This window comes from Sebastes fasciatus, chromosome 21, assembly GCF_043250625.1.
Source record: "Sebastes fasciatus isolate fSebFas1 chromosome 21, fSebFas1.pri, whole genome shotgun sequence".
NCBI classification, from domain to species: Eukaryota; Metazoa; Chordata; class Actinopteri; order Perciformes; family Sebastidae; genus Sebastes; species Sebastes fasciatus.
In genome coordinates, this window is record NC_133815.1 from 18,070,678 (window position 1) to 18,085,171 (window position 14,494).

General features: G+C 41.9%; 1 protein-coding gene across 3 annotated transcripts in view; it reads right to left on the reverse strand.

Annotated features, from left to right (window-relative positions):
• Nucleotides 1-461: 461 nt before the first annotated feature.
• The window catches only part of waca (WW domain containing adaptor with coiled-coil a), a 29,067-nt gene continuing 15,034 nt past the window's right edge, over nucleotides 462-14,494 (reverse strand). For 2 of the 3 annotated variants that reach the window (XM_074621289.1, XM_074621291.1), the window contains exons 7-13: nucleotides 10,015-10,269; nucleotides 6,564-6,686; nucleotides 6,093-6,244; nucleotides 5,750-5,877; nucleotides 3,112-3,304; nucleotides 2,890-3,017; nucleotides 462-1,789 (exon numbers count right to left, since the gene is read on the reverse strand). In XM_074621289.1, the coding sequence (XP_074477390.1) occupies nucleotides 1,720-1,789; nucleotides 2,890-3,017; nucleotides 3,112-3,304; nucleotides 5,750-5,877; nucleotides 6,093-6,244; nucleotides 6,564-6,686; nucleotides 10,015-10,269 (1,049 nt within the window). In that variant the 3' untranslated portion in view covers nucleotides 462-1,719. The remainder of the gene's footprint in view (nucleotides 1,790-2,889; nucleotides 3,018-3,111; nucleotides 3,305-5,749; nucleotides 5,878-6,092; nucleotides 6,245-6,563; nucleotides 6,687-10,014; nucleotides 10,270-14,494) is intronic. The other variant, XM_074621290.1, reaches the window with a different exon arrangement.

The following is a 14,494-nucleotide window of genomic DNA, read 5'->3' on the forward strand; positions in this document are numbered from 1 at the left end:
AAAAGCACCCATAAGACATCTTTCTGAACACAAGAAAGTGAAGCTAAAGGGACCATGAAAAACCCAAGAACAACATGGCCCTGGAGAGGCATATTTTATTTCAGTTGTCAATATACTTCAGGAAACAATATACAAAGCAATGCTGTGGTCACCTTTACTGAATGTGTGGTGCAGTTCAGTTATAGACTCAATAGATAGTACGGTGGGGAAAAACAACAGGCCTTTTTTGCAGCTCAGGACCCAGCTCTTCAACAGTGGGGAACAAACAAGTCAGAGAGGGAGGGAGGGATGGGATGTGCTCGAAGAAAAACAAGCCTGTGCATGTTGAAGATCTGTTCGTGTTGGTCAAACAGGATGAAATTAAAGTGTTGCAGGTAAAATGAGACTTTAAGACTTTCAACAAGGCACTAGCGTATGAAACCAAACCTTTTTAATACTCCAAGAAAATAACCAGTGCTTGCTTTTTAGTTGAACATCTTTATTACAATACATACATTTCACATTTGACCTTGTGACCTCTTGTTGCCCTGCTCTGACACAAGAGGTGATCCGCGTACATCCGCCTCTAAACCCGCTGTCGCCGGAGTACCACTCCTGAACAGATGAAAATGCTCGTCACTACAACTCTTATAAATAAAACCTTTTTTTTAATTTTTTTATTCTGTGTCCTCTTCTTTAAAACTCCACTGTGTGTTAGCGACTGTACAAAGGAATGAACCAGTGGTACCCACCTCAGCTTGAAAATGTCAGAAATACAAGAGGAAACCGAAAAACTGTTGGAACATAAAGAAAAAAGAGGGTGTGAAGTGTTGATGCCTCGAGGAGAGGGTGTGGCAGGGCAGGGCTGAGGCCAAGGGGGAGGGGAGTGGGAATGGTCCAAAGCAGCACGCCATCGCATCTCTCAAGTTATTTTTATTTTTTTAAATCACTCACTCCACCACACCACCAGGCACTGTTTTTTTCAGACTGGGACATGCAGGGCCACCAGAAGCTGCGAGTAGATCGCTGAACCGTTGTGAGCAGCCATGATAGACCTGCAGGAAGTGGATGTTTACGCCCGAGTACAGTTCACCCAGAGAGAGGGCACAGGAAGAGAATCTAGACGGATTAATGGATATCTAAGGAAAAGGAACTACGTTTGACACCAGTGTGTTCTGCTTTTGTGTATATAAATGGCTTTCAAAACATCCTCCTCCGTTTTACGTGCAGGTCGCACATGCTCAATGGTTCGGTGATCTATGATTTGACAAAAATTAAGCTTTTAAGTCTGCAGACGAGTTAACATGAAGGAAAAGGCTAGCTAATGAACGTAGCCGCCTAGGCGTTGATTAGTTTTGGATGTCAAAAGCTTTGATAGGCATGGCTTTCCATGGCTTCAATCTACAAAACATATTTACAACATAGATAATAACATCTACAAGAAATCTACATTTTTTCCCCCTCCTCCGCCGTGGGTTATTTTTACAAAACCGAGTCTTGTAAAGCGCCCCCGCCCCTCCCCCTCCGACAGCTCGTCCGTGTTTTCCCTCTTGGTTCTCCCGGCCCCAAACGGTCCAAAGCCGACCCGACAGCAGCTCCTGTGTGTTTGTGTTTAAGACTGGGCTCAAGAGGAACTGAACAACTGCTCTCCCCTCCAGCTTCCAACTATGTGCAATGGGTCTTCCCCCTTTTCTCCACCCCACCTCCAAACTCTCGCTTCAACTCGCAAACCAGAAGTTCTCAGACCATGAAGGAATTCTGATTCTTCAACTTTTCAAGTTCTTTGATTTGCTGTCTCAGAAACAGTATCCTGTGGGGACAGACAAAGAGGACAATCAGTATTTCATGTTCATACTTAAATGCAGCTGCATGCTTCTAGACTAAAAAATAGGGCTGTCAAAATGAACGCAAATTTGTTTGAACGACACTAATTTCTAAATCTAAATTAATATAGTTAACATATGTGATTCTCAGCATCTATGTAGTCTGAGATGTCCTGAATTCAAATATATCAGTCATTGTCAGACATTATTTATCCATTTTTTTTCCAGTAACCCAAAAAATCAAAGAATAATTTCCCTCACAAATTAGTTGTATTTTCTTTTTAATTTATAAGGGACATGTAATGTTTTATACTTCTGGTGAATATAATCCAATCAATCTTATTTCCATATGTGTATTTTGTAAATATAGTTCCCTTTGTTAAAACCTTATTTTGAAAACCGGACGTGGACACTTGTATACACCAAGTCCGTCGCTAGCTCTCCCGTCAGCTACGTTTTCTTTATACATCCATGGTCAGCTCCATCGGGCCGTTTGAATGCATTTAACATAAATGTCAGTATATGGGTGCTCTACAGTTGTAGCGTTGCAGCGATTTGACCACAGAAATGAGTGACAGCCGGCTTGACTGCACATTACCGCAATACGATAACGTTTCCTGTCCATGACAGAATTAGCAAGCAGCTTTAGTCATGATGTCTAGCTCTGCTTTTCCTGTCAATATGTGAAACTCAAAGTGTTTCCATACTTTACTGGATGTGTAGTGTTTACCACTTTGGATTTAAAATGGGAGGGTGCAGGTCGTATCCATGCAGACCCTCTGCTGTTTTGCACATCCTCCTTGCGGCCAGCTGCGGTTTGTTTTGGTGACGGATACGGAACGGATATGACGTCACGTTACTCAAACTACAACAATAAAAGCAGTAACTTCCTTCTAACTCAAATTAAACTAATATATCGATGCTGGCAATTAAAAAATCTATTTATAAATTGTAAAACAAAATAAAAATCGCGGCACATAGGTGAATCGATTTTTCCCCCCAATAAATACTTTGATCTATTGACAGCCCTACTTTATACTTTACATACCAACATGTTCATGCTTTTAGACTAAAAATGTCATCCCACCTCTGCTCACGCAATGTTGCTTGTATTTCACAGACTCTGACCAAGGACCGGAGGTTTTTGAGCTCGGTGCAGTTCTCAGACATGCAGATGCTTCCCATGGTGTGAGCCTCTTCACGTAGTCTTGATGCCTTGATAATGAGTTTGTCACACACAAAAAGAAGTGTTGCCATGAGTAAACCAGAATCAACCATAAAGAAATGATGAAGTGTCAGTGGTACAGACCTGCTTCTCTGCGTGTTCGGCAGGCCAACCCTGCACATGTTTAATGAGATTCTCATTGAAGTGGGCGGCGAGGGCGGGGGTGAAAGTGCAGGAGGGTCGGGATGCTGAAGCGGCGGAGGGAGCGGAGGCAGAGTTGGAGGCGTTGCTGCTGGAGGACACGTGGTTGGGACCCGGGGAGGGACTCCTCTGACTGCTGCATTCAACACAGGTTGAGGAAGCATGTTAGCATTGAGACATTATGTTTAGGAAGAAACTGAGCCTTCTGTAAATACTGATGATCACAAACAAGATAAATCAACATGTTCTCAGCAGTAATTAAAAAAATGACGCTGTGATCACTTAATACAGGTCTCTGTTAATAGGCACCTGCAGGGAAATATCTATTTGATCAAGGCAAAAAATAACTAAAGCTTGAGTTGAAGGAATTAGATAGTAGAAAACAAGGAGTGTCATTATGTCATTATGGCACGTTCTGGCAAATTAAAAAGTAGGCTGCATCAGGAACCTGTGCCGACGGTGTCCCGCTGCTAAAACCAACTTTTATTGCATTAATAATAAGCAATATGACAACGTGATTATCATAATGGAATGTTTGTTTATAAACAGACTAACAGAGACACTAGTGTCTGACAGGCCGTGAGCAATTTACTGCTGAGCTGAGGCCGGCAACATGAAGGAGGTCCAATTAGGTGGGTCGGTGGGGGTAAGAGGCATATGGGTGCAGAATAGCCTTCCGCAAAGGGAGCACCAGTGTATCCTCGCTTATAGCTCCTTCGGCAAGCTGCTCGCTCCTCGAGGTGCATTTTAGGAATTGGGACGTCCTTCAAGATGGAGCGCTGAGATCAATTTCCGGGTCACAAGTCGGAGGAGCGAGGAAATGAGGGGGCACAAAATAAAGAAATAAAGAGCCTATGGTGTTAGGCTACTACAGTATTAATCTCTATAAACAGAATCTGCATTCACATGTAGATTCTGTAGGCGACAGGACAAGAATTTGGTATCAGAAGCATTCTGGTTTCTGTTTGTGGTTCTAAGTAGTATTGTCCGATCACGTTCGAGCAGGCTTTGGTTGAATGCAGGTAAACAGTCCGTGTAGAAAGCAAGAGGCGGAACACATTCGCAGAAATGTAATCCAGGAACCCACCGGCTATGGTTTGACGATGATTTAGCTCTTTATTGGTTTAATTTAAGCTTGTAAACTGGCTACTACACAACCGAGTCGTAAACGTCGTCTCTCAACTCCAGTCTCGCGTCACAAGTTAATAATCGGACTGATAAATGATAGCTAATCGGACTATAAACAATGAGCAGCGCATGGAAGAGGAAATCTTGGCCCAGATATTGGCCGGCTACACAGGAACCCCAGGAATATAACCTCCTTGTCCCCAGAGGCTTATCTTTCCTCAGACCGATAGCCGATGGATTCAGAGATTGCTAAAGTATAGGTCCAACAGCCAGATGCTTGTAGCTGCAAACCCAGCGAGTTTGAAGTGTTAGTTTGGGATCAAGGAGTGGAAAGAACAAAATTGTACAACCTCCTCCCAAATGTGGCCAAGAGACTGACTGTATAAACTGACAGGAGTCTGTTTTGACACTTTGAGCTAAGAACTGGAGTGTGGACGCTCATCTTCAGTTCCCACCAAATTACTGACTTTGAAACTATAAGTCAGTGTTGTAGTCAAGACCACCTAAACCAAGACAAAGTCATCCCCAAGACCAGAGTGTATCGAGACCGGGTTAAGACCAAGCCCACGGCAGGGCAAATCCCACACTGCATGACATACTTAAATAAAATGTGGAGCATGCATACCAGAGGCACTACTCAAAATAATCTGAAAGATCCACAGTCACATAACATACATGAAGATTCCTCTTCATTCACCTCTCATATATACTGTATATGTGTGTATTAATAAGTGTATCATGAGAAATGACTTGATAAAATAATCGAAAGGCATAGCAGAGGTGAATTTTATGTGCGGGAATTTTCTTTTGTTTTCTATAAGCAAGACCAATCTTGAGTATCACAATTGCTATCATCAACACTGGACTCTGCCTTTTATGATTAAATATCAATGTAAACAGCTGTGTGTGTGTCTGCAGCTACCAACAGTATGCACAGAGAAACAAAAGATCAGTTAGCTTCCTCCCTTTTGGAAAAGTGTTATACAAAAGAAATGAATGACTTTGATGAATAAAGATGAGAGACTATTGAATGAAGCAGCCACTCATTGTTCCATCAATGAACAGCAGATGGTGCCACAACATTACACAATGAAGGCAATCTACAGTCAGGAATGAACTTGTTGTGTGGTGGTAAAAACTCCACACTATTCATGAGATGATGGGCTGTCATGTATTTCCAGTCTATTTGGCTAAATGATATGTATTTGAGCCATGTCTTAAATATATTAAACAAAGCTCTTGCGTGTACTGGTCAAAGAGCTCAGCGTTACCATTATAAACTCATTCATTAACGGTATAAACTTAACAAGAAACATATCCCAACATGTCAGAGTTGGCCATCTCAGGACCCACAAGTAATCAACACCCATATTCAGCAAACTCCCCTCAATTCACTTTTCATGGCACTTATTCTTTTTTTTTTTTAACTCGGGTGAGTTGTGGTTGTACCTACCCTTGGCGGTGGAGGGTGCGTGGCGAGGCCGTGGTGGCATCGTGGTGACTGTGCTGCTTGTCGATGGAGAGGGACTGTTGGGATGTGGGATGGGAATGAGACGCCTGCTTCCCTGCTTGCGTGCTCACCTGAACACAGCGAGTTAGAAACACCCCATCAAGACAAATCCTCTCAAGATCAAGATACAAGGTTATAAATAGTACGCTTAATAAGTATATTGTGTACAGCCATCCATCAGAGTCTCTTTCATTCCTCAACAACATGCATCAAGAAAACAATATGAAAGATCATTTCACTGGATACTTTATGTGCTTGTTGAACCCAATGAATTTTTGTGTCTTACTTTTGACTGTGAGATGACAGGCTGCGTGCTGAGGAGGGGTTTATGGTGACCAGCATTGGTCTGTGGTGTGCTGATCCTCGGAGACACATAAGACCTGGGCGATGAGGCGTCCGATGTTAACGACATGGGCGACTGGTTCGATTGCTGAGCTGCTAGACGCATACAAACAAAAAGAAAGACAATCAAAGAGATCGATTCAATCTACTACATTTGATACCCAGCAAGAAAACAATATATATATGTGTAAAAAGATAATCAGTGAAATCTTAAAAAGACCGCAACTCATCATAAATACAAGGAAATGGATTTTCTATTTGCCGATACAATCACCGTCATAACTATTTAACGCACAGGAAACCCAGGAGGTTCCAAACTCTTTCCACTAGCCAAAGTAGTCATTATACAACACACATAACTGACTATATGTGCACACTGGTGGAATAGACATGCTTCTGCATGGACTTCATTTACCTTGGCTTGAGAGTTGAGCAGCTTGAGAGAGGATAGTAGTGATGTTGAACGCTGATGGTCCAGCAGTGAGGATCTTATGGAGCATCGACTGTAATGAAGCTTGTGTGACAGCAGCTGTTAGAACTAGAGAGAGACAAACAGACACTGTCAAGCCCCTGCACTAATATACTAAGTCCTGCTGCAACACAGTGGATGTGACAGTCAAATTCAGTAATGTTTACAATATAAATATGTTCAGTAACTGGGTCATTTAGCTTTAAAAGGCTAGGGTGAAATAAATTGAACATGTTTCCACTAGGGACACAGTACTCTGACATTTGGCTAGTATGGGCTGTGGGAAAGGTTATAAACTAGGGCTGGCAATCCATTAAAATATTTAATCGCCATTAATTGCATGATTGTCCATAGTTAATCGCACACTTTTTATCTGTTCAAAAAGTACCTCAAAGGGAGATTTGTCAAGTATTTATTTAAATATCCTTGCTTTATGCAAATGTATCCATATATTTATTATTGGAAATCAATTAACACTAAACAATGACAAATATTGTCCAGAAACCCTCACAGGTACTGCATTTAGCATAGAAAATATGCTCAAATCATAACATGGCAAACTGCAGCCCAACAGGCAACAACAGCTGTCAGTGTGTCAGTGTGCTGACTTGACTATGACTTTCCCCAAACTGCATGTGATTATCATAAAATGGGCATGTCTGTTAAGGGGAGACTCGTGGGTACCCATAGAACCCATTTTCATTCACATATCTTGAGGTCAGAGGTCAAGGTACCCCTTTGAAAATGGCCATGCCAGTTTGGAGTGTTATTTAACCCTCTTTTGCGACAAGCTATTATGAAATGGTTACCAATGTTTACCAATGGATTTCTTAGGTTTTCTTGTTTCATATGATTCCCGTAACTTCACTCTAGCTTTAAAACTGAGCCCGCTACGACCTAAAAAACGCAAGTTGCGTTAATGTTAAAGAAATTAGTGCCGTTAAAGCAAATTTGCATTAACACATTATCGCGTTAAATTTGACAGCTCTAGTTATAATCATTCTCATGTTTATGATTATGTAAAATTCATTTTCCACACCATGGACTTGAAGAATAAAATAAGCATTTTTAGGTTTTGTTTTATTCACACATTTCGTTATGTCCCGACTCCTGCACAGACTAACCCAACGCTATTTATACACATTTATTGGAAGGCAAAAGACAGAATATTAACAGGACAACATGAGGAAAGCAAAACAATTAATACAAGAAGACAATCAGCAAAAGTTTAGTCCAAGAACGAGGTGATGTTAGTAGTCAGATGTCGTGCTGATTTGATGTTGGGTGTATGCGTGGCTGATAAGGTTAATTTCACACCCCACATCAACTAACCTCGGAGAGCTGCTATGATGAAGTCATCTTTGCTAATGATTATGTGCGTACAAATACCGGTAACAAGAGCAGCAGAGCACTGACCCTATATACACAGGCACCTGCTAGACAAACGGTCAGCATGCAGCTAGGTCCGCTGTCAAACACACTACCCTGACGACAATACAGGGACCATTAAGCCACAGAGCGGTTTCATAGTTGAGTCAGATTCTCTCTCAAGCATCCAGTCTGCAGAGGTGTACGAAGATGCATTACTGCTCCTTGGGTTGGATAATATAACTCAAACTCAGACAGTGAGGATGCAAGAGGTGCCCCCTACAATGTCAGCCAAGTTTTCCACTCAGTGTTGGCACAACACTGACTGTTAGGCTAGTCATTCATAGTATACTCCAACAAAGGTGCTTGTCAGATGGTCAAACAGCATCTTAAACTAGGGATGCGACAGTGTGGAAATTTTCCCACTGGCTAATAAACTTTTGACAACACCGGTGTTACCGATTACACCGAACATTTTACAAGAAAAGATGACGATTAATATGTGTAGCGCGCTTACTTTGATCTTTACCGTCCGGTGGCTGTGTGTCTGGCGTCTCTGGTGGAGCTTTCGCTGCGGGGCCGCAGGGGTCTACCTGGCCCCGCTGCGCCGTGCACACCAGGGTGTAAGAAAATATTGAATATCTCAATATTATGTTTTGTGATACTGTATCGATTCTCAAAAATGCTGTATCGTTTTTTAATAAATAGTTTACATGCAAAGAATACCTCAGTCAATACTTTATTTCATTGGCAAAGAGATGCGCCCTCTCAAAGTAGTGCTATGATGTTGGATGTTACAGGGACTGTGGTAAATGCAAATGCAGATCCCACTGTTCTGATTGCATAAAAAAGTAAAAAAAAAAAAAAAGATTTATGCACATGGTGGTGTGTTCTTTATACTACGTCAGTTTTCCTAAAATCTGATTTTAAAAAAATCCCAATATATCGCCCTTGCTTACAGTATCGCAATATATCACAATATATTGAACCGTAACCCCTGTATCATGATACATATCGTATCGCCAGATTCTTGCCAATACACAGCCCTAGCCTTCACTGTGCTGTCACTCTGGATGTATCATGGCTGCCACTGGCAACTACTGTTTTAGAACAGCGAAGAAGAACTGGTTGCAGGTAGTTTGTCACGTGACGATAGCAAACAACAACAGTGTGGTGCTGGTGGAGAGTGTAACGGTAGTCAGAGCGAGGAAAATCTCGGCTATTTGGCAATATTTCCTAGTGGAAAATCTAACAATTAGTGATATGTACAGTATGTAAGGCTTTGAGGGGTGGCAGTAGTGTTGCCAATTTCAACACCAGCAATCTTATAACACATTTGAAAACAATAGGGTAAAAGAGTACAAATGCTGGCATTGTACCTGAGCAGGGTGTGAGAATATTGCACCCTGCAGGTCAAATTAGCACACAGGCTGTCCACTGAAGAGACAGCTGAGAGAAGACAGAATTGTGACAAACTGAATAATAAAAGAAAGTTCTACTGCATTCATTCTCTGTATGGGTTTGCATGAGCCAGGCCATACAACAAAGATAGTAATCATATCACAACCATACATGGTCACGCTGGTATCGAACCGGTACTCCTATCTGAAAGGGCACGCTGTTATCTCCATATTTACAAGTATTGTGTGTCGCCCCTCTCTGACAGCCGGCTTTTACAGTATGACTGTTTGGAACAGCTCTGCACACTTTGGCCCTCGACATGGTTGTAGGAATAAGTTCCTTTCAAGAGTACCCTGGCCATGAATTATTCTTTGTCCAGACAGCAATTGCAAGTTAGGACTCAATAATATTGTGCTCAATCAGTGTCGTCCAGTCCCTTTCTTTTCCCTTGGAGGCAAAATTATCTTGTCATGTCAAAGCCTGCTCTGACACTGAGAAGTCCGACCAGAAGCTGAGAGTAGTGCAGCATATAATTTCAAAGCATTGTCCTGTAACTAGTGCTCATCAAACACAGCCACTGCAGCTACAGTAGCTGAATGTACAAATGTATCACCTGCATTTTTCTTACCTTCGTTGATTTTCGCCATGTCCACGCTAGCGTTGTTGAGCTGCAGGGCAGTCTGAAGGGCTGGGAGAAGCTGGCGAAGCAGGGTGGGGTCCTGGAGTAGTGGGGGGACCGGGGACTGCATGACCGGGGACACGGGCACCGTGGAGGCAGATGATCCAGGGGGACCCGATGAGGGGTTCAAGCTCCCTGAGCCAGAGGATGATGAGTGGGACTGGGTGGCATGGGTCGCTGTAGGCTTCTCCACCTGGGCTGACTCTGCAGAGAGGAAGATGGCATTTCATTAGCAAAGGCAGTCTCAAATTTCTCCAAGTGATAATGCCGTTCCCTTTTGATTATATTGTGTTTATTAATTTATGCTGGTCTAGGAAAGTGTCTCACACAAACATCAGCTCCATTATGGACTGCAATTACACCATTAAGCTGTGTTTATACTGACAGAAGGATGGGGAATACAATACACACACACAGTGCACCAAACAAGCTTCCAGTTTACTTTTCTAGCGTATGGGCAGTAGGCGCGGCCACAAATTTTAGTCTGCACATAGACGTCGGAACAGGGGTCCGCACAGATGATAAAATATACACCGATCAACCATAACATTAGGACAGCATGGGCACCCTGACTGGTCTGTGGCTACGCAGCCCCATGCGCAACAAACTGTGATATACTGTGTTCTGAAACCTTTCTATCGGAACCAGCATTAACTTTTTCAGCAATATGGGCTACAGTAGCTCTTCTATTGGATCGGACAACACGGGCCAGCCTTCGCTCTCTATGTGCATCAATGAGCCTTGGGTCTGACCCTGTCGGCGGTTCACCGGTTTTCCTTCCTTGGACCACTTTTGGTAGGTCCTGACCACTGCAGACCGGGAACATCCCACAGGAGCTGCAGTTTTGGAGATGCTCTGACCCAGTCGGCTAGCCATCACAATTTGGCCCTTGCCAAAGACGCTCACATCCTTACGCTTGCCCATTTTTTCTGCTTCCAACACAAAATTCAAAGTTCACTTGCTGTCTAATATATCCCACCCACTGCCAGGTTCCATTGTAACAAGATAACCAATGTTATTCACTTAACCTGTCAGTGGTCTTCATGTTATGGCTGATCGGTGTATGTCACGAATTGTGTATGTTATGAATTGGCCTTAAGCCCTGCATGAAATAACACAGCCCTCACATTGATTTGAATCAGGTAAATCTGGCTACATAGCATGGTGCAGGATCGTTTGGCAAAAGCTGAGCCAGGTTCAACCTTTATTGCCAGATAACCCTGCATTTTTTTGCAACACAATACAACCTCATCTGGTCAGACACTGCGGTGAACAATCACATAAATGAAAGGATGTGCACAAGTGAACACAGGAGTTAAAATGCTGCAAACAAATACTAAATAAAACAAACTAAGAATCATACAGCCAGGGTTTATATTAGCCAGAATATGCCGACTTTTAGCCGGTATCACATGTAGTTGTCAGGTAGATGAAAATATCAATGGCCAAAATGTCATTTGGGAAAAATGCTAAATAAATAAGTAAATTCATAAATAGCATATTAAATAGCTTAATATTGTGTGACCTACTGTATATGATATGTTGCCAAGAAAAGGTATAACCTTCTGTAAGGTATTAATAATAATTTGAATGTCAACGTTATGAATGAAGCTTAAAACTATTTGGTAGGCTACAGCCTTACGAGCTACACAACACTATTTTGAATTTGACGAACACGGAAATTGGACCGACCAGTCTTATTTATTTTTTAGATCGCTTCTTCATTCAATTTATTTTCAAGTTATGTCAAATGTAGGCTATTATATGGCTATTTAAAACATTTGTCCGGTAGTTGTTCTATATGGCCGGATTTCTGGAATATTAACGGCCACATTGACCATCAAAAAAATAGTCCAACATAAACCTGCAAAACTTCATACAGCACTTCAAGTGGTATTTACCCCCTGATCTTTTTCACATTTCAAAATGATGGATTATTGTTGATTTATCTGTCCAAGTCAAACATGACTTATCCAAAACTGACAAATTATAGTCTTTCAAACTGTTGCAAATGTATCAAAAATGAAATCATTAAAAACCTGAGAAAAGTGAATCATTTTAAGAATTGAAATAATTGAAAATGTTAAATAAGCTCCATGTAAACAGAGCGCCCTGTAAACAAACACTGTGGAGCTTCACGTCAGCTTCAGTTAATTCTTTGCTACATCAGACCCGACGGCAGGAATTCTCTCCATGTGTACAGCTAAAGACCTTACAAATAGGGCTGAGCAGCTGTGATCAGTGTCGAAGCTATGGGCACGCTGCTCTCCAAGTGCCCATAAGATCTGTCTTCACTACATGCAAGTTTGAGGTTTGCCAAGCCTAAAAAAAACTACCCTGCCATCATATTATGAAGCATTAATGATGAAGTAAGTGCAGCTAATGTTGATCCGCTGTGACAATGTCAACATGACAATGTTTGATTGACAGAATGACTGCTGGGAAATACTGATAAATGAGGCAATGTTATGGACAGCGGACTGCCGTGGTAGTGGGCAGGTTGTCGCAAATTAATGAAGGCAGCAATACCATTAAACTTCAAGTTTGTTTCTGTGTCTTTGTGTGTTGTCGTTCTATGTATCAAACGTTCCAAAGCATTTTTTCATGAACTCAATTGTGTCAGGTCTGTTTAAGGAGAAGTGTCTCTGGGAGTAGGGATTCAGAAACAGGTTATTCATGATAAATAACATCTATTCAATGATGGCTCGAGTAGCTCAGGAGTAGCTTAATAGGAAGAGTGCCACTGTGTAGTAAAAATATTCTTCAACATTTTGCCTGCAATTGCCTTGTAGCAGCCTTGGGAGATTTTTTTCTAACGACGACAGAAGACAGCTGCACCTGAGGCAATCTTTAATTTCAGGTGCTGTGATGCAATGCTGAGTATTTCCTGTTTGGCACTCGTATATATGCCACAACAATGTGAACAATGTGAACAACGTGAGCTGGGAACAGACTTTAAGATTGTTGAAACACAAAAGACCAGACACCTCACACTTCAGCTACTGTATTTCCATCAAGATACACAGACTCTTAGTGTCGACAGCCAGATAGGAGCACATACTGAATGGGTACAACACTCTGGACGACATGCAGACTATAATTTGAATTGCGTCTCCGGATGCACCGATTTTTTGGCCGACCATAGGTGTGGGCCAATATTCGCCTTGTTGACTGCCATCGGCCTATAGGCAAATAAGATCCAACGTGGTTCAATCAGTTGGATCACCACATTAGTTTTAGGGCACAGCCAAGGTATTGTTGCTTAAAGCCACGTCAGCATGCATGGTTCAGCCCTTTGTAGTCTCAGTCTTTTGGTAAGCAGTTCTTAGCATTCATCAGCCATAGATCAGCCCAGCAACATTCATCATCGACTATCAAATAACAACAATGCTTAAAGTTGAGATGAAATGAAAAAATGCCTTTTTAAACCCTTTTAGATCACATCCCACTGTCACCTATTTAACAATATATGCAAACAACATTTACAAAAATATATTACTTTGTATTTTTATATCAAAATACAATCATTCTGTCTTACTGTAAAACAAAATCCGACGTGTGCTTATGTAAACTAGTACCAACCAATTTCAACCAAACCAAAAATATCATCATCATCCAATCAATCAATCAATCAATCAATCAATCAATCAATCAATCAATCAATCAATCAATCAATCAATCTGCAACTCATAGCGACAAGGGAAGTGTGTTGAGCCACAGTTCTCTGTAGCTCTGTATTGCACTACATAAGCCTGTCCACTTCTTAGGATTTGATTTAAATCCTTCTAACTTTACTCTGCTCAAATATTATGTTTCACTGAGGAATACTCACCATACAGAAGCTAAAGATGCTCTAATTTCTAGGCTTTCAGTCGGATTTGTACAAACAAAGATGGAAAACACTCATTCATGATATTTTGGGCCAGCCAAGCCAAGCAACAAAATATATAGACATGTGATTGATTAATAGCAGTGGAAGCAAACTGGTGAGGGGGATAAATCACCGATCAGCCATAACATTGGCTGACCGGTCTGCAGCTACACAGCCCCATAAAACAACAAACTGTGATGCACTGTGTGTTCTGACTTTTTATCATTAACTTTTTCAGCAATTTGAGCTACAGTAGCTCTTCTATTGGATCGGACAACACGGGCCAGCCTTCGCTCCCCACGTGCATCAATGAGCCTTGGGTCTGACCCTGTCGCCGGTTCACCTTCCTTGGACCACTTTTGGTAGGTCCTGACCACTGCAGACACAAGAGCTGCAGTTTTGGAGATGCTCTGACCCAGTCGTCTAGCCGTCACAATTTGGCCCTTGTCAAAGTCGCTCACATAATTACGCTTGCCCATTTCTTCCGCTTCCAACACAAAGTTCAAAATGTTCACTTGCTGTCTAATATATCCCACCCACTGCCAGGTGCTATTGTAA